At 40.1% G+C, this 21,044-nt stretch overlaps 1 protein-coding gene across 3 annotated transcripts in view; it reads left to right on the top strand.

Moving 5' to 3' along the window:
• The first annotated feature begins 519 nt into the window (after nt 1-519).
• The window catches only part of SPAG9 (sperm associated antigen 9), a 106,443-nt gene continuing 85,918 nt past the window's right edge, over nt 520-21,044 (top strand). For 2 of the 3 annotated variants that reach the window (XM_073310894.1, XM_073310895.1), the window contains exons 1-2: nt 520-950; nt 9,713-9,833. In XM_073310894.1, the coding sequence (XP_073166995.1) occupies nt 645-950; nt 9,713-9,833 (427 nt within the window). In that variant the 5' untranslated portion in view covers nt 520-644. The remainder of the gene's footprint in view (nt 951-9,712; nt 9,834-21,044) is intronic. The other variant, XM_073310897.1, reaches the window with a different exon arrangement.

A 21,044-nucleotide genomic window follows, 5' to 3' on the forward strand; every position in this document is an offset into this window, starting at 1 on the left:
CCCTTCCCCACCCCTTAGCCCCCAAAAGGCTAAAGCCTCTGATACAGATGCCTCTTCCCTTAGCGCAGCCTCCCCCTGCAGGTCACGTCATTCCTACCCTGACAGTCCCCCCCCCACATGCCCCTCACCTTTTCTCCCTCAGCCAACAGGCCCCGCCCACTCCGTTCCCGTCCTCATTAAGCCCCTCCCCCAGGCTGTCTCCCCAGCACCACTGGGCTGCTCCCCTCCCCTGCTAGGACCTTCCCCGCAGAGACCCTGCCCCTTGCCCCAGGGACCTCAGTCCCCCGCCCACACGCCTCCGGCGACTCCTCGCCCCTCCCCCCCCACGCAAGCCCCGCCCCCCCCACGCAAGCCCCGCCCCACACGTTCTAGCGTGGCCCGCGCTTCCGCCCCTGTGCCGCGGTGAGTCCGGCGACGCAGGCGCGTCATTCCCCCTCCCCCTCCCCCGTACACCGCATGCGGCCCCGCCCTGTCCAGGTGACGCCGCTGCCCCGCGCCCCGCCCCGGCGCTGTGGGTGAGGTCAGTGCGGTGCGCCCGCGCCCTCGGCCAGGCCCCGCCGCAGAGTGGGGAGGAGGCGCTGAGAGCCGCCGCCCGGCCGGGCCCTGTCAGGGAAGGAGCCAGGCGGGCCGGCCGCACCGAGGCCATGGAGCTGGCGGACGGCGTGGTGTACCAGGAAGACCCGGGCGGCCCGGGCCCCGCCATGATGTCGGAGCGGGTGTCGGGGCTGGCGGGCTCCATCTACCGCGAGTTCGAGCGGCTGATCGGGCGCTACGACGAGGAGGTGGTGGCCGAGCTGATGCCGCTGGTGGTGGCGGTGCTGGAGAACCTGGACTCGGTGTGCGCGCACAGCCAGGAGGCCAGCGTGGAGCTGGAGCTGCTGCGGGACGACAACGAGCAGCTGCTCACCCAGTACGAGCGCGAGAAGGCGCTGCGCAAGCAGGCCGAGGAGGTGAGGGGGCCGCGGGGTCGGGGGCTGCTCACAGGGACGAGCTAGCGGCGGCGCTGGGCGAGGATGCGGGACTGGCCCGTGGCACAGCTGAGGGGACCGGGCCGCCCTACTGGCTCGGCAGGACCTGGGAGGTGGGGCCGCTAGAGCAAGCCGAGGAGGGCGGGGGAGCCGGGCTCGGATGCTCCTGGGATACAGCAATATAAGGGTCGCGGTAGGGTGAGAGTAGGGGCCGGGCCGACGAGGTCCGGGGCCGGCTGTATGTTTCCTAAGCCTAGTTTCCTTTCCTGGGAGTGGGATGGAGGCTTCGAGCTCCTTCTCCCGGGACTCGCTTCCACCTCGTAGGGCGAAGTGCAGGGTGCTTTAACATCCTCTTCCCATGCTGGTGGGACGGTGGAGCTACCCCACTTCCCAGCGTGCCAGAGTATTAGGCTGTAGTAGGCTGGCTTCACCTGGTTCCCATACAAGGTAGGTCACACACAGACACCCAACTTTGTACCAACTCATCTGAGGTGTAGAGATGGCCATATCATGGCTAAACAAGTGGCTTATTTGTAGGGGTAAGGAAACAGATATTTCCCCCTTTCTTCAGACTGTACTGACGCATAGCATCCTGGTCAGAGGAATGTATTGTACATCATATTCCTTTTTTAGGAATAGACAATGCAGAGTTAGAAAATGGCAATACAGAGTTAATTACAGCAAGCTGTTTATCTCAGTGCACAGCTTCCACTCTTTTATGTGGCTCTTCTTTCTTTGGGACTCTTAAAATAACTGACTAGAACAGCGCGAGAAGATTTTGTTTTTCTTTTATTCACATGGGTCAGACAGAAGAACAATACTATTTGCTAGAGTAGTCAAGGAACCAAACATTAAATGAATCAGTATCTCAAACTTCCCCACTGTGAATTTTCTAAAGTTAAGACGCTCAGTAGTTATTTTTATTGTCCTTCCTTATAAATATCTTGTGTGGGTGTGACTGAAAAATGATACATTATGTGGTGTGTAGAAATCGGCAGTGCTGTTCAGGCTGTAACTCCCTGGGCTGGTGGATGGAAGCTTTAGATGAGCAGCAGGTGGCTAGAGATAGTTCAGTAGCATAGTCCTTCAGTGATGATACCACATAATAAGCTCCACGGTTGGGTGTGTCAAGGTAGATCATCCAGTTTCTTATTTCAGAGAGTAAAAATTTGTAAAGCATCCCTTGTGTAAAAGTGTCAAACAATACTGTCCCGCACTGTTGCTTTAATTATTTCCTCCAACACACTATCTCTCCAAAATTGGAGTGAAACCATCATCCTTAATTTAGCCAACTGCCATGTCCAGACATAGGCTTCTTCTCCTGCACTCATCTTCATGTTCTTTACTTTCTGTTGTTTTGAAAACTGAAAAGCATTGTTTCTGAAAGTAGTCTTTTTCCGTACTAGTGTTGTCTTATTTTAACTTAGAAAGAGTTGTTTTACAAGCCTAGTAAAATTAACTCTGTAGTGCAATGCAAATAATTCTAAAATCATGTGAAAAAAGGTTAAGGTACAAATTGCTACAGGTCACACTTGAACAGGCAAGAAGACTACAAAACAAAGGATGTTTATTATAAAATTATAAAGAAATACAGTATGAATACACACATCTTTGCTCTAAAGACTTGCGTCTAGTTTTTGTCTAAACCAATAAAAAGAATGATAAATTTCTATACCAGATTTGCAAAATTAATTGCTCATTAACTCCCAAGGGAATCAGTTTATTGATAGGTGATTGAATTTCACTTTATTATCAAGGTGAAAAGGAAGAGGGGGTATTTGACTTATTTTCATGGACTGGTAAAGTTTCATGACTATATTGCAAAGATGGTTCATACTAAGGTGAAATATGAAAAAAAGGGTCTCGGCAACATGGAACAGAAACTATAACAAAGCTCAGGAACAAAATGTGATGTTGTTCCAGCTCTTATGGACTTTTCAGAAGTGCGCACCTGTAGGTATATCTATGGCAGTATAGTAGTGTTCTATTTCTATAAGACAATTGAGGTGACCAATATAATGTAGACTAAAATTGTTACTCAATTACAGCAAAAGTCCTTATTGATAGTCGCTGAAACTGCAACTAACTTTAAGGCAATGTTTTCAAATGTGAACACACTGATTGTCCTTTCAACATGAACGCACACCTGTAGTACTCACAGGCCATTTTCAATTACTCCATTAACATATGTATGATAAATTAAAAAATGCATGATACAGTCAAAGATGTATATGCATTTTCCAAATACAGTCATAGCACCCATTTTTTAATATTTGGTACTAATGCAAAGATGCTTCTACAAAAGGGTAACCAGCAGAAATAAAATGAGGGGGAAGGTACATGAGTTGCAGATTCATACTATTGCTTTCTTTTAAGGGGCAATTTTTTAACAAATGGTTGGCTTTGATAGTCCTTTGACTTATTTGGGTGAACTCTTCTGTTGCTTGATTGACCTAATGCTTACGATATTTTTCCATATTGTCTACTAAAAACCTGGTATTGCTTGGCTTCCCAACTTTTGACTATTCTGAATAATTCTCTCCCCCTTTCTCGCTATCATTATAGGAATTTTTTTCTTTGGCGTAGCTTGATGATGAATATTTATGTTGTTTCTTAACTCAGAACCTTTTTTGCTTCACTGTTCTTTAATCAGTAAGCTCCCATTTTTGTTGTATTTCTTCCTCATTAGCATTGTGTGACATGATGCAAGTTGTGATTGTGGGTTTCTTTTGGTAATGATCTCCAAAAATGAGAAGTTAAAATCTGCTTCTTTTAGCTATTCTTTGGGTGCCAGTCATTTCTTCAATGACTGATGCATGTGATCAGTTTTCATAATCAGTAAGAAGCTGCCTGCATAACTTTATTCATAAAAAGAAAAGGAGTACTTGTGGCACCTTAGAGACTAACCAATTTATTTGAGCATAAGCTTTCGTGAGCTACAGCTCACTTCATCGGATGCATCAAATAAATTGGTTAGTCTCTAAGGTGCCACAAGTACTCCTTTTCTTTTTGTGAATACAGACTAACACGCTGTTACTCTGAAACTTTATTCATGTGATGTTTGTTCAGTTTCCTGGTTTAAATGAAAATTGAGAAGATGGGATATCTGGATATTTTGCCAGTGTTTTGCATGTGACTGCTGTGTGACCATTTATATTTACAAAATGAGAATTAGGAAAATTTGTTAATAAAGGTTCCAGTATAGTCTAAGTAACAAGCAACAAAGAAATGAGGAAGAGGAAGAAAAGAACTTTTATGTTGCTGTGTCTTATAAATATACTTCTGATAGTAGTTCCTGGAGGAGCACACAGGTCTATGTTTCGCTATGGGGAGGTGGCAGAAAAGTTTTACGGGAGCTTTGAGTCACATAATTGCTTAATGTTACTACTGGGCTTAAAAACAGCACAACAGCCACAAGCAGTTTCTTTCAGCAAAGAAACGTTTATCTGGGGTTTGGGTTTATAGACTTGCCCCATAACTTATTAAATGAACCTATTATTGAAACCTGACGTCTTTAATACATACATTTTTTTTTTGTAAGCATGAAAAGGAAATTAGTTTCCAGCTTCCCATTAAATGGGTTTAAGTATTGTAGACTAATTAGAAATAGTGAGGAAGACCATGGCTAAAGTTTTTCTGCTTAGGATTTCAGGTTAACAGTGTTAAATATTTAAAATTACTCTTATTCAGCAGTGAGCAAACTCAAATACTCTAACTTTTACAAGAGTAGAACTCTTATCCAGATTTGACATTTTGAATGTCACATACTTTCAATGTGTAGTTTTTGATCTATGGTAAGTAGTAATCAAGTGGATGGAGCATGAATCTGAGTGCCAGGAACTTATGGTCCAGCCCTGGTTTTGCTGTTTATGTACTGAGGTGTTGGGCAAGTCACTTAAATACCTTCTTTATTTTGCAGTGTGCAAAATGGGAAATATAGCTGCCTTTCATGAGTGTTGTGAAGATTAATACCTAGAAAGTGCTTTGAAGAAGTATTAAGTGTTAGTGTAATTTAACTACTAAAACCAAGGAGTGGCTTTACATGGCATGTTGAATTGCTGTTATGTTCATCTAAATTTTGGGGAATGCTTGCTACAAATTGATATTTTGTAAAATGTCATTTGATAGAATTGTTGAAGTTGGTCCTCAACGTCAGTTCACTTCTAAAGGAATGTTACCTTGAAATCTAGTCACTTTTAAAAGTTAAAAGTAGTTTAAGCTGAGCTGCCTTGCCAATTTCTGTGGCTTTGCAATAAATTCCCTATTTTTGAAAATGTTTTTTATTCCCACCGCTTTTGCTGTGTGGAAGATCTACATAAACAGGGAAAACTGACTACACAGGGAAATAGCAACTCGAACTCTGCATAGTGCTGTCGGATGCAAAAAGTAAACTTGAGAGAAATGTCTGTTTTTCTCTAATCTCCCAGTTACGTTCATGTTAGGTGTTACTTGTAACAATATGGGCAAAAATAGAAATAAGTTGGTACTGTCCCTTTGAATAACTTCACCTATTTTGAATATTCTTTTGTTTCGTAGGTGAATATTCTTTTGTTTTGGATAGAACATAATTCCCCTTGAATAGAACTTAGGTCCTTAGCATCTCTTTAGATTGTCCAGTGTAAATCTTTAAAATAGCAGTGGAATGAGCAAGAGAATTACCTTTAACTAGTTAAAAAACCAACCAAACAAGCAAGCAAAACCACAACAACCTTAATTTGAAAACTGGTGTGTTTTTTAGCTAAGTCCTGAGCAGCTCCAGAAGAAATTGTGTAAAAGGATGAAAAACTAAATCTATATTTGGTTTTATGTGCGGTGATGACATTAAAATGGAAATAAAAACAGCTGATTCAGAAGTAAAATTGTTGCTAATCTTTTGCACTCATGTGACACGTGACTTCAGGAAATTGTTAATTTGCTTCCATTTGACAATGCTGTTGCAGTTGTGTTTATACCTATTCTTGCCCATTTTCTTTTGCTTACTTTAATGTGGTGCGGTAGAAGCAGTTACAAAAGTGCAAGTTGTATGTTTCTGGTTTCCGGTCGTATTTTTACACCATATATTTCACTAGTGAATATTACTAAAACAAAGGGAAATAGTTAAACTGTTCACTCCTTCTTCCAGCAGTTCATCGGAATACTGGTATAAACTAATAAATTTAAATATGAACTCCCTTCATTAAAGCAGAGAACCACAAAACCATTTACTTGTCTTTCAGCATCAGCTGTTCTTGCTTCTCTTCGCATTTTGCTCCAAGCGCTGTCATATGAACAGCATTGAGTCCTATGATAGCCATGTAACAGCTTATATGAAAGCACTTTTCTTCAAGTTTATAGTATGAATAGAAAACAGTGCATTTAGGTAATTTGGCTTAATCAGAATTTCTTGCTGGTTGGTCTGTATTAAATTTCTTGCTGCATTGGTCTGTAGAAATAAAGTGCTTTCATAAAGTGTTATGAATTCTCTCTCTATTTCCCTTTATGGATAATCTAAAATTTGATGATAGATCATAAAAGTTAGATATAAACAATTGTGAACAAGCTATTTCAATGCAATATTTGTGGGGAATAGTCTCAAGAGTGACAATCAACTTTGACATGATATTTTTGAAAAGCTACTTGTTCACACAGGAGTCCTATATCAACGTCATCTTAATAGATCATCATGTGGACCACTTGTCTTCCCAACTTCTCATTAATCTTATTCATAATCGTATATCATCCCTGTTACAACTACAGCAATTGCTTGTGTGGATGAGTAATATTGGTAAAGAATAGGCCGCTCTTTGCGATTGGAAACAAGGAGTGCCATAAGACCTGCCAGCTCTTAGGTCCATAAGAATGAGCTCCCTGGGCCACCAGTGCTCCATGTGTGACAGCGTGAGGATTGATGATTTAAGTGAACTTGCAGTGAGGTCAAGGAGTCTGTCACCGAAAGGAGCCTCCATACGTATAAAGACCCCTGTTTCCTATTGTCATTAGATCAGAAATATAGAGAAAGCTCAGCTTTCTCCTATGCGAAGGAGAGTGCTTTTTTTGGTCTGTTTTCTGAGGTGGTATGCTTTCCCTACAGATGTAACTTCTGTGGTTTTTAAAGTCCACCCTTTTTTAGACCGTTGGATCAGTTCAAGTATAATCATTTGAACTGGAAAAGTACTTTTGAGTCGTTAGAACTTCACCTATCACTTTCATTTTTTTTGTCATCAACTTTAGAAGTCCATTACCTACAAAATATGCTGAGTGAATTTCACCCTGTGCAGAGGGTAAGCACAAGACCTATGCACTGCCAAAGACCTACAGGTCTTGTGCTCACTCTATGCATAGCTTTGAGTTTAGTTTCTTATGCATATTTCTGCATCTGATTTACTTCCTCATGCTGATCTCACTTCCACACATCACAGTCAGGAGATGGGGGGAAAAAACATTTTCAGAAGATAAGACCGCACCCTTTCTGTAACCGTTTTAGCTTTCTGGCTTTAGGTTATTTTCTGTTATCTTCATTATTATATATGCTGAATACTAGAATATGTAACCACACATTGTATTAGTTACTATGAAATGAAGCTAGTAACTGGACTATTTTATTATTACTTTCCAGCCATCCCTGAAAGAATCAAAACAAGTTAGCTAGAACTTTAAGTGTTATGTACAGTGTAGCTACAATAAAGCATTGCTTGTTGGACACTTGTGATATTGGAACTACAACAACTTGGTTCATCACAGTACTCCCACAGTTTGCATATAATACCATTACTGTACTGTTATACTTAAATTACTCATGCATCCATTTGTGTGAACAATGAAGACTAACGTTACCTGAAACAACTGAACTAGAACTTTAACTTTCATTAAACACTTTTAGCTTGCGTGTCTTTAACTCCCAATTTAAAACTTTGCTATGCATGTTAAGACTGCTGTGTCGTCGTCCCCCCCCCACTCAGTATTAAAGTTAATAAGAGTTGTATGTGAGAGTTGATTAAGCATAATGTACACTTGGCCATTTTTAATCATTGTATGAGGGAGACAACACAGATAGTGGATTACTTGGCCTAGCCGCCACATCTGTATGACAACATGGGATTTTAGCTGCTAGTAGAAATTAATTTTGCATAAATGCCTATATAGGAATTGGACTCAGATCATAAACTTTACTCGCAGGCTATTGAATAGTAATAACTATTAGATGGAAAGGTTAGTATTAAAAAATTGATTCCTGGATGTAATTCTAACTGGATGGCAGCAGTACTGCTGGCATTTGTTCCTTAACACACACTTCCTGTTTTTCCTCTTTCCCACTCCCACTTGTGTTCAGTCCCTCTTACAAAGGATTTTAGGATGCTCGGTAGCTGCGTGTGATCATACTTTGTGCTGGAAGGTAAGTATCTATGGTTAGGAAGGGCCAGAGTGGTTGTAGAGGACTAAGTTATCTTAAAAAGAAAAGGAGTACTTGTGGCACCTTAGAGACTAATAAATTTATTTGAGCATAAGCTTTCGTGAGCTACAGCTCACTTCATCGGATGCTCAAATAAATTTTAGTCTCTAAGGTGCCACAAGTACTCCTTTTCTTTTTGCGAACACAGACTAACACAGCTGCTACTCTAAAATAAGTTAACTTAGTCTGCTTGGCACTGCTCTAAAGTTTTTTCGATTACACCTTATTGGCCAAGTGATCAAGGGAAGTTAATTTGGACAGAATGCTCCAAAAATGAACACTGGAATGCTACATAAGGTAAATGGCATGCTGTGTGCTCACTATAAACTTAAACTGTAAATGTTATTCAAGTTCCCACGGTTTGCTTTCTACCTTCAGGAGTGGAAATCAGTCTGAGAATAGTTTATGGAAATGAAACTGTTCTATTTATGATCCTATAAAGCTATGGTCATGATCCTAGTTGTTACAACATGAGGACTAGTAGTCTGGCTGATGATTAAGATGTTGATAGTTGAATTACTCACCTTTCTTTATCAGGTCTTCAAGACTTGTTTCATGTTAGCTCTTCTATAGCCTATATAACAAATAGGTACTGTTTCCAATACTTCATATTTTACTCTTTGTAAGACAGGTTGGCTTATGAAGAATTTATTCTACTTAAGAGAATAGGATTAATTTTCTACACTTCATGTAAATCCAGAATGGGTGTTGACTCGGTATTGATCTGAAAGTGACACACAATACTTAATAGTTAGAGGGCAGTGCATTATCATGTTGTCAGAGCATTGTTGCTTGTTGTACTACAGTAGGAGCTGGGAAGGAAAAACTTACATTAGAAGTCCCGTGGAGCTCCTCACACTTCTTCCAGTATATGGACAGGACTGAACAGATTTAGAGGCAGGAAGGTGGTAAGGTTTACATCTTTAAAAGCAAAAAAGCCTCTTTGTTGGAGTAAGAAAAAAGTCTATAATTACATGTAAAAAGTAAGAGGAAGTAGAGGAGCCCAACTTGCAGATTTGGTCACCCTAATTTAGGTACCTTAAGACTTTGAAAAATGGGCACGCTAGTTAGAACTACCGTTCAGTAGCTAAAATGTTTGAAATTCTGCAGCTTAGTGTTTCAGGAAAAGTAAACTACTATATATTCTTCTTAATAAAAGTTAAGCTAGGATTTTCAAAAAGGCCTGAGGGAGTTAGCTACCCACTTCCTTTGAATTTGTGAGCTTTAGCGGACTAACTTTGACTTCTTTGAAAATCCTAACCTTGCTGCTCAGTGTCTAACCACAGTATTGAATATTTTATTTGTTTTTTGTCAGAAATTCATTGAATTTGAAGATTCTCAAGAACAAGAAAAAAAGGACTTACAGACCCGAGTGGAATCATTAGAATCACAAACACGACAGCTTGAACTGAAAGCAAAAAATTATGCTGATCAAAGTAAGTAGAAATGGCTTATTGTGCTGTAACTGCACTCTGATTACATTATGACTTCAGAATGTTAATTTTCACTCTAATTTAGCCTACAATAGTGATACATGACAAATCTTTTTCTGATGCCTGGTCTACCACTCTTGACACACGCACTTAAACTGGCTTTAAATAAAAAGGAAAGGAGGACTTGTGGCACCTTAGAGACTAACCAATTTATTTGAGCATAAGTTTTCGTGAGCTACAGCTCAGAAGTGAGCTGTAGCTCACGAAAGCTTATGCTCAAATAAATTGGTTAGTCTCTAAGGTGCCACAAGTCCTCCTTTCCTTTTTGCGAATACAGACTAACACGGCTGCTACTCTGAAACCTAGCTTTAAATGTTGTTCCACCTGTAACTAGGACAGAAGTTTAGATGCTAACACATTTTGTTCTGATGATTCCTTTATCCTCCTCCTCTCTGACACAACACTACCTTCATTTTACATAACTCTTTTCAGGTCAGGGTATAAGTCTTAAGCTATTGCTATACTAGAGAGCTTACAGTGATGTAGCTGCATCGATGCAGCTGTGTCACTGTAAGCTCTCTGGTGTAGCAGCTCTAAGCTAACGGGAGAGTGCTCTCCCATCAACTTAATCCATCCCCAGTTAGTGGGGTCAGCTAAGCTGATGGGCGAAGCTCTCCCCCTGACATAGCTCTGTCCACACCAGCGCTTAGGTTGGTGTAATTTGTCATTTGGTGGTGGGTTATTCACACCCTTTGCGACGTAAGTTATACCGACTTAAGGGGTAGTGTCGACATAGCCTTACTGCGCAAAAAGCATTCAGTCTATAAATTGATGTTGATTACTGACTCTTTCCACTTTTCTGCTTTTAAGAGGACTCTTAGACCCCCCGCGGTAGTGTAGACGAGCCCTACCTAAGATACACAACTTCAGCTATGTACTTGGATCTTACTTACCGTGGTGTCTTCACTGCAGTAAGTCGACAGCTGACACTCTCCCGTTGGCTTGGCTTGCGCTTCTCATTCTGGTGGAGTACCGGAGTCGATGGGAGAGTGCTCATCAGTCGATAGAGTAGATGCGATAAATCAACATATAGATGCGATAAATTGACCCCTGCTCGATTGACCCGCTGCCTGCCAATCTGGTGGGTAGTGTAGACAAGCCCTTAGTGTGTGAGACGTGTAAATAACCAAATTTTTTTTTGCGGGGGTTGGTGACTGAACTGAAAAATAAAGGTTTTTGTTTTGTATTGATGTGAAGTGAAATGAAGTACTTCAGAATTTTTTGACACAAATCAAATTCATGTTTCATTTGACCTAAAATGAAACATTTTGATTTTGTTTTCAGTTTTTATACCTTTCATAATTTTTTAATAAACTTGAAATAAAATTTGAAATGAAGTCATAACATTTTGTTTAGAAAATATCAATCAAACATGCTGACTTTTTTGGACTGAAACAATTGGTTGGATTGGTTGACCTAAATTTTCAATTTTTGGCAAAAAAGTTTAATCTGAAAATTTTCCCCCATCTTTGCTCTTTATTGGAATCTCCTGCTTCAACCTTGCTTCTTTGAGAACGTCAGTTGTCTGCTGAGAGATCATTTCCACTCTCCCGGGCTCTAGCTATGAAGACCTTTCAGGGTGTGTTTGGTGCTGGGCCCTAGCCTGTGGCCTGCTGAAAGATTAGAATAAATTCTAGACTGACCTCCTTCAGAGCCCAGGGCAAAAGATTATGTATGATAACAGGACCCAAGATGATTACATTAGAGGAGAAAATACCTTAAGTACAAAAGACCGAAACTTAGGAATGTAAGAGAAACTCACTGAAATCCCAAACAGGAGATGAATGAGACTCCATATTTTTTCTAGAGCAAAGTCTCATTTTTTCTTAATGTGGCAGTCTTGGTGGCTTTCATTTAGCCTAGAGAAGTATTGGACCTCTCTTATTAACACCACTTTCCTGTTCATGCTCATCATAAAATGGCCATCTGTAGTTCCTCACTTCCATTTCCAATTACTACTCCTAATCCTCCCTAGTTTACTTTTCTCCTCTTGTCTCGGCTTGAGCAGGAATCTCTTGTAAGGAATGACAGGCTGCTTTTTGGAAGTTGATGGCATTTTAGGTGTGTCCATCTACCTTTTAGAGTTTGGGAAATCAGCCAGAACTGACCTCAGTAGATTGGCAATAAGTGCAGATGCCCTAATGATATCTATTTTTCTTCTTGTCCAGTTTGCTGGACCAGGCATGAACAGAAAATAGTTTTATTACCACCATTATAAACCTTGAATTCTGGTATTTTTCCAGTCTGATAATCAGAGTAATGCATTTTGGGAGGGTGTTCTGTATTTCTGCAGCATCCAGAAGGGCAAATGTGGTGTGTCCATGGCTTCTACGAGATTCAGTATCATAAATGTGTTAGTCATTGATAAAAAAGGGTCTCTGGAACATTTGGAGCTGCTTAGACCATTGTCTTTCCAGGAAACAGCTATTTCAACCTATTGTTTTTCTTAAAATGTAATATTTTGGGTTATTTTAAAGAAGCCTCAATTGCATGAAGATAAACAAATTGAAATATACTTTTTAAAATTGTATGTCATTTGCGAGTAGTTGCTGAAGTACTGAATGCAGACTTTATTTAGTCATTTGACTAACTTTCAGATATACATTCTTCCAATACAGGTCCACTAATGAAGCATCCTCCTTAGTCTAGTTTATTCTGCTGGAGGCAGAGATGTTTTGTTCTACGCTAGTTTATTATGTAAAATTACCTTAAAACACTGATGTAACTTGATTGTGGCATATTGTTGGAGTAGGAGAATAGCTGTTTGTTGTGCTAAAGTCAGTAATGTGGGAATAAGTTTACTTCTAAGTGAAATGTAAACTGAGGCTTTAGAAGTGAGAGCATCTTCACCTCTAATCCTGATTAGCCTGTTTTATAATGAGAAAAGAGGAATTGCTCAATTACTTTTCTGTCCTAAGTGGGGGATCTAGTATTTACAGAAAACTAGTTTTTAAATAGAACTCTTTCACTTTAGAGGGATACTTTCTGGTAATTTAGCCCCAAAATACACTTATACACATTTTTCACAACCTACTAATAGAAATGTCTTCCTGAAAACTTGAAAAAATTAATTTAAATATATTTTGGCTTATGTTTTTGCTGCATTATTTCCAACACAAAGATTGTGGACTACATGAAAATGAAAATAAATTAATTTCACTTTGATTGTTTTAGCTAACTGAAGTGCAGAAGGTTTTAAAAAAAACAAAACACTCCCTACAAATCATAAGTTGAAGATGAAGGATCTACAATATTTGGTACTAGATTGATTTTAATTGATTTGTGTTTTGTCTAGACTACCGTTAAATGTCCCAAGATTGTTTTAATCTAGTGGTGTTCATAGCATAGGTATAGAAATGCTCTACAAACTCGTTAATGTGAATATTCTTTTCATGTTAACTTATCAAAATCAAGATGTGCGGTGCTTTAAAATTTGCTTAAACTGATGAAAAATGTTACATTAAAGACTTAAAAAGGGTAGTGATAGATATAGTTCCTAATGCTGGGCTACAACGCAACCTTGCCAGTCAAGATGCTATGTTACTTGGCACTGGTTCTCAATTTCCACCCTTTTAAGCAGGATGCTACTTATTAAAACACACTTTTTGCGCCATCTCCTTCCTGTCTCCTTTTGTTCCTTCTCCTCAGCCAGCTTTCCTTCTTTCATGGTGGATGATTTCTCTGTAATACTAATGAGTAATGTGTAGCTGTCTTCTCTTCATGAGTAATGTGTAGCTCTCTTTTCCTCCTCTCTCACATAAAAAATTTTACTCACAGGAAGAATGTTGCTTTTTTTAGTGACATGCATGCATCTACAGCAAGGGTAGAGATTGAAGAGCTAGGTTGTGTTGTGCTCTGAAGTATGTAAAAGGAGGGCGATACAGATCATCTTAACTCCAGTATTCAATTTAAGAAAAACAGTTATGTGGTGTTTCCAGTTTTGCTATAGTGTAAACTTTGATTAGACAAAGACCCTGCTCCTCGGTGGATTAGAATATTATGGGCGGATCTTTGCAGAGTACGTTTTGCAGGAGTACATGCCTCAGATATGATATGTTCAAACAGAGACTTCTATAAGAATTATCGAAGTAAACTCAGTGTCACGGACCCTGGGTAGGCTGCCCCCACTGAGACCCTCTTCCAGTCCCCTGAGTGGATCTCTTTAAAAAGCTAAGCCCATGCTTCCACTTCTCTGCAGTGAGATCCTGCAATCCAGCCACTCACCCAGTGGCTGTAATCTGGAGACCCATTTGGAAACAACCTTGACTAATACAGCAGGTCTGATGAGGGTTTGTCTCGGCAAGGGTTTCCTCTTGGGAACCTGTGACAGCATATATTTTTAGGGAGACAGAAACAGCTTTTTGAAAAGAAAGTAGGGTTTATTTTGCCCAAAAGGTTTGCAACAGAGGAGTGAATTTAAAATAGCAGACCTACAGTCGTATTTCCTTACCTAGGTTTAACCTTTCTGTCCAAAGCTGGGGTGAGTCTGGCTTATTCTCCATCTCTTAATTGGGAGAAAGAGCATTCATGGCTTTTAACCTTCTCCTCCTGTCTCCAAATGTCTGACACATTCTGGTCAGCCTCTCTTAGCTCATTCAAAACCCATCTTCCTTTTCTAGTTTCTTTGGGGGGGTTAGGTCTCCTTTTAGGTATGTCTGCACTGCAGTAAGAGGTCTGACTGTCACATGTGTAGGCATACTTGAGGTAGCTTTGATCTAGCTAGCTTGAATATTAAAGCAGTGTAACTGTAGCAGCACAGGGTGTATGTATTAGCCTGCCAGAGCATTTTTTTTCTGATATCCTCTGTCAGAAGCTGCAGCTGTGTATAGCTGAAGAGGCTCACCTCAGGACTCTAACTCCTCCCCTGTTACCATCTGTCTAAAAAATGTGGTAGTCTAGCATTTAGACTGGTAGATCACTCCATTTATTCCTTTTTGTGCAGTTACATGAGGAAATTGTTGCCTTAATGGAGAAAGCTAGCTTCATGTCTGGCCTCTTCTTAATGCTAAATTACAGCCTGACTCTGCAGTTCCTGTTAAAGTTGTGTTGCAGGTCCACAGCACCTTTTAAAATCAGGCCACTTCACTAATCTTTATACAATATTGGATTTCTTTAGCCAGTAGTTGTGGCACACTCAGGAATGGTGGTTTAAATTTAGTTCTACTTTTGCCTCTCTTATAGCGCTGATTCAGTTTTTGTTGTCTAAATCGAGTGCTCCATGTTTCACCTTTAAGGCAAGAAATATGAGGGGTTTGGAAGTGATCTGACAAACTAATACTATTAATGTGTGTTTAAAATTTTTAACCTTAAAATAACCTACAAAAATTGAATTAAAGACTGAATATCTAACTTCAGTCTGAGTACCTGGATTTCTAAAAAGCCCTCAAACATTAATATATTTTTAAAAAATGGACTTGCTTACATTTACTATAGAATGTCTTTTTAAATCAAGATGCATTTGTTACGTGTTCACAGTACATAACACCATAGAATGCCACATTTTTATACTGTTTAGTTTCTGCTATAATCAGTTTATGTATGGTTGCTTTACTACATTTAATGTGAAGACTTCTGATTGTTCGGATTTGGCATCTCTAATGCGGTAGGCACATTAAGGCTATTGGAGGCAGTGCAGGCTTGGCATTCTGTTTCAGTGCCATTTCTGATCAGAATAGTTGCTATCTAAAACAGTTATTAGTTTTCTATTTGGAAGTTAATTCATGTTAATTGCTTGGAAACAGGCTTGTTCTAGAAGCAGAATTTAGTACTGGTAAGTGTTTTTTGAGAGAGAATTGCATTTTGCTTTTAGAACAGCAGTCATCAGAAACATAGAATTCAAGGATTAGAAACTTGACTAGCAAACCTTTCTAAAATTTTTGAAGTATACATCTTGCTAGAAGTACTGGGTTTTTGAGTACTTAAATAGAGCACCAATCAAACTTTAATGAGTTTTTCATCTGCTACATCAATGGCCAACTTGGCACAGAGAATTTGAAAACAAGACTGCAAACATTCCACAGACGATTAATCGAAAGTGAGTGTAAAAGAGGAATGGGACAAAAAATTCAGTTGATGCCTGACAAATAAAACATGACAGGTGGATTGCAAAAAATGATTTGAGAGGTTGGCATTGTGAAAATCGTACTGGTATACCCATCATTCTGAACTCTTCTCATTTCATAAGGTAGTCTAATTATACTGTGTTAGTGTCATCTCTCCCATTTTAGCTGAGACACCTATTTAGATGTCTGTCCTATGGTACCAAAGTATGGGGCACAATGTCCCCTTTCAATTCCCTGGATACTGCTACCTGCTTCTTTTTTGGCTACATTCCTTTTCTCTCTTCTCCTGCTTCCCTCAACTTTCTGTGCATTTAAAGGGGCTTATTGTGTGGCAAGATTTGGTAACACTTCATTACTTACTGGATGTTGTTGTGATAGCATTGCTAAAGGACATGGAGTGAACATTTGAGACAGGAAGGAAACTGATGAGACCTGACTTGTTCATCTTCACAAAGAGCCCAAGGTGGCAACGCTATTTGACCTGAGTATACTTAAGATATAATATTTTTACTGTTATTGACCCTTAATATCAGTGGGCGTTGGCTGATTTTGGAAGCTTGATTCGTGAAGTCTCCCTGTAGTGTGTATGTATAATAATTTTTAAAAGGTTAAATGAGGGTTGAAATTTTAGCTGCAAATCTTAATGGTGGCTGAGAACAGGTCTGAAAACATGGACTCTTTTTAGTTTCTATTCCAGCATTTAATTCCTTCTATAGTTTGGGCAAGTTACTTCAGGGTTGAATAAGATCTACAGAGTAACCGTATAAAAGGGAATAATGGATTCTGTACTTATTTCTGTGACTTCTACAATCAAATTACATAAAAAATGTACATTAAAAGCATTAAGGTTGCAAAGTCAAGCGTCAAAAAATAGGAAATGCCGGAATTAAGGTTGTTCACTTGTGCTTGTGTATTTAATTAAATGGTCATATAGTATGCTTTCCGCAGGATCCCTGCCTCATCCAGTGCATACTTCAAATGGTTAGTCATATAATTATCCTGGGTGGCCCCATGTTTTATTTACCACATACCATCCAAATACTGCAATGAATACAGGGGTTTCTTTAGGTTCCTCATGGGCTTTTTCTACTGAGCTCATCACTATAGTATCTGAGTGCTTTAGAGATCTTAAGTAAATTATTTTCACAACACTCCTGCGAGATGTATGGTTGTGGTGATATTCCCATTCTGCAGCGGAGGAATTGAGAAACAAAGAAACCAAGGTAAACTGGCACAAGAGACCACTAATTTTGGATGCCCAGCTTGAGAAACTTGGAACTTAATTTTTTTTTAAGAGTACTTAGCATTTTGTCAGCACTTCACATGTTGAAGATGCAGCTCCCATCAACTTTGGCTACGTTGTGATCCTCAGCTCTTCTTCAAATCGGGTCCATCAAGTTGTATATATGGAAATTGAGAAACATCATTTGGTTTGATTTAATATGCCCACCATCACGTAGCAACTCTGTGGAAGAGCAGGGATAGAATTCAATTCTCTAGGATTCATTTAATTGCCTTAACCACAACAATATCTTTTCCCTTCCTGTAGTTATCAGCCTTATTTACGATACGCCTTCTGCTGCAAATAAGGCAGAGGATATATAGGCAACCAACTTATTTACTCCACAACTGATTCATTTTCCTGAGCACCATCCTTCCTGTGCACTAAATGAAGCAGAGTCCTGGATAAGGTGACCAGATGTCCTGTTTTTAAAGGGACAGTCCCAGTTTTTCGGACTTTTTCTTATATAGGTGCCTATTACCCTGGACTCCCTGTTCTGTTTTTTCACAGTTGCTATCTGATCACCCTAGTCCTGGAGACAATAGAATGTGATCATATAATTAAAGACTGTATCATAACACACATGCACTAGGGGGCCTTGTTAAAGTTTCAAAAGGAATCTGAATTTTAGCACATAACTTCTGAACACTTGAATTTGTAGTCTTAATGCTCTTAACATAAAAAAAATACCTTGCAGAACCATATTGACTTCCTCGTGGATTGGAAGAGGGACCACAGCACAGATGACTACAATTTCATCCAGTGGAGTAACTGGTAGCAATACTAAGGGCTTGTCTACGCTACTGCATGGGGTCAATCTAAGATAAGCAACTTCAGCTACGTGAATAGCCATAGCTGAAGTAGTCTTACTTAAATCTACTTACCGTGGTGTCTTCACTGCAGTAAGTTGGCAGCTGATGCTCTCCTGTCAACTCTGCTTACGCTTCTCATTCTGGTGGAGTACCGGAGTCGACGGGAGAGCGCTCGGTGGTCGATTTATTGCGTCTCTACTAGATCCAATAAATCAGCCCCCGCTGGATTGATTGCTGCCAGCCAATCCTGGGGGGAAGTGTAGACAAGCCCTCAGTCACTATCTATGTAGACCAGCCACTAGAGGAGGCTGCGACACATCTTTTGCCAGTGGGTTTCACAGTTTGCTTGACAGCAGAGGAATGTTGAGACTTGGGAATTCTTGGTTCTCTTGTATTATATGGGTGAGTCCACTCTAGTGTTTAAAGACTCTTGTGTCCCTACCTTCTTATGTTCCATTCTCCCTGCTCCTTTCCATCCCTGCACCTGTTCCCTTTAGCCTTTCCATCCCTCTGCTTCTCACTGCTATGTATTCCTACTTCTTTCTACTTTCTGGACACCACCAGGGAGCATTGGGAGCATAAGAGACGGTCTCTCAGTTCTGGGTCCACAGTACCTTGTGGCTGTAGAAAGAAATGACAAGTAAAATAGTGCTCAGCCCTTTCAGGACTGCTCTGGAGCATGTTCAGTGCAGATGGAATCTTCTGAGATTTTTACATTTAGCCTCTAGCAAATATAGATTCATAGATACTAAGGTCAGAAGGGACCATTACGATCATCTAGTCTGACCTCCTGCACAATGCAGGCCACAGAATTTCACCCACCCACTCCTGCGAAAAACCTCTCACCTGTGTCTGAGCTATTGAAGTCCTCAAATCGTGGTTTAAAGACTTCAAGAAGCAGAGAATCCTCCAGCAAGTGATCCATGCCCTATGCTACAGAGGAAGGCGAAAAACCTCCGGGGCCTCTTCCAATTTGCCCTGGAGGAAAATTCCTTCCTGACCCCAAATATGGCAATCAGCTAAACCCTGAGCACATGGGCAAGATTCACCAGCCAGATACTACAGAAAATTTTTTCCTGGGTGACTCAGATCCCACCCCATCTAACATCCCATCACAGGCCATTAGGCCTATTTACCATGAATATTTAATTACCAAAACCATGTTATCCCATCATACCATCTCCTCCATGAAACTTACCGAGTTTAATCTTCAAGCCAGATAGATCTTTTGCCCCCACTGCTTCCCTTGGAAAGCTATTCCAAAACTTCACTCCTCTGATGGTTAGAAACCTTTGTCTAATTTCAAGTCTAAACTTCCTGGTGGCCAATTTATATCCATTTGTTCTTGTGTCCCCATTGGTACTGAGCTTAAATAATTCCTCTCCCTCTCCGGTATTAATCCCTCTGAGATATTTATAGAGAGCAATCATTTCTCCCCTCAACCTTCTTTTAGTTAGGCTAAACAAGCCAAGCTCCTTAAGTCTCCTTTCATAAGACAAGTTTTCCATTCCTCGGATCATCCTAGTAGCCCTTCTCTGTACCTGTTCTAGTTTGAATTCATCCTTTTTAAACATGGGAGACCAGAACTGCACACAGTATTCCAGGTGAGGTCTCACCAGTGCCTCTCACCTCCTTATCCCTACTGGAAGTACCTCTCCAGATGCATCCCAAGACCGCATTAGCTTTTTTCACAGTCATATCACATTGGTGGCTCATAGTCATCCTATGATCAACCAATACTCCAAGGTCCTTCTCCTCCTCTGTTAATTCTAATTGATGTGTCCCCAGCTTATAACTAAAATTCTTTTTATTAATCCCTAAATGCATGACCTTACACTTCTCATTATTAAATTTCATCCTATTACTATTACTCCAGTTTACGAGGTCATCCAGATCTTCTTGTATGATATCCCTGTCCTTCTCTATATTGGCAATACCTCCCAGCTTTGTATCATCCGCAAACTTTATTAGCACACTCCCACTTTTTCTGCCGAGGTCAGTAATAAAAAGATTGATCCCAAAACCGATCCTTGAGGAACTCCACTGGTAACCTCCCTCCAGCCTGGCAGTTCACCTTTCAGTATGACCTGCTGTAGTCTCCCCTTTAACCAATTCCTTATCCACCTTTCAGTTTTCATATTGATCCCCATCTTTTCCAATTTAACTAATAATTCCCCATGTGGCACGGTATCAAACGCCTTACTGAAATGTAGGTAAATTAGGTCCACTGCGTCTAAAAAATCGGTTACTTTTTCAAAGAAGGAGATCAGGTTGGTTTGGCACGATCTACCTTTTGTAAAACCATGTTGTATTTTGTCCCATTTACCATTGACCTCAATGTCCTTAACTACTTTCTCCTTCAGAATTTTTTCCAAGACCTTGCATACTACAGATGTCAAACTAACAGGCCTATAGTTATCTGGATCACTTTTTTTCCCTTTCTCAAAAATTGGAACTGTGTTAGCAATTCTCCAATCATACGGTACAACCCCTGAGTTTACAGACTTGTTAAAAATTCTTGCTTGCAATTTCGGGTGCCAATTCCTTTAATATTCTTGGATGAAGATTATCTGGGCCCCCCGATTTAGTCCCATTAAGCTGTTTGAGTTTCACTTCTACCTCAGATATGGTAATATCTACCTCTGTATCCTCATTCCCATTTGTCATGCTACCATTATCCCTAAAATCCTCTTTAGCCTTATTAAAGACTGAGGCATATATGCACTGAGCATGGGCAAATGACTGTTTTCAGAGGTTTATAACTTGGTGAAATGTAGGTGGATTTTTCAAATGGACAGCGAAACACACCTTTCTGAATTTCAATCACAAAGGTGCTAGTTTTTCTTAACAAAATGGTTGTAAGAATTTCACTGGCAAAATGTATTTTTTCCCTAGCCTCATTCTCAGAAGTGGCTGAGTTGTTTTTGCTGAAATTTTCAAGGGATTTTAGGTTGAGGCAGACACATGCATGGAAAATTTTAGTCTGAACAGTTAGTTT

Source organism: Lepidochelys kempii, chromosome 14, assembly GCF_965140265.1.
Source record: "Lepidochelys kempii isolate rLepKem1 chromosome 14, rLepKem1.hap2, whole genome shotgun sequence".
NCBI classification, from domain to species: Eukaryota; Metazoa; Chordata; order Testudines; family Cheloniidae; genus Lepidochelys; species Lepidochelys kempii.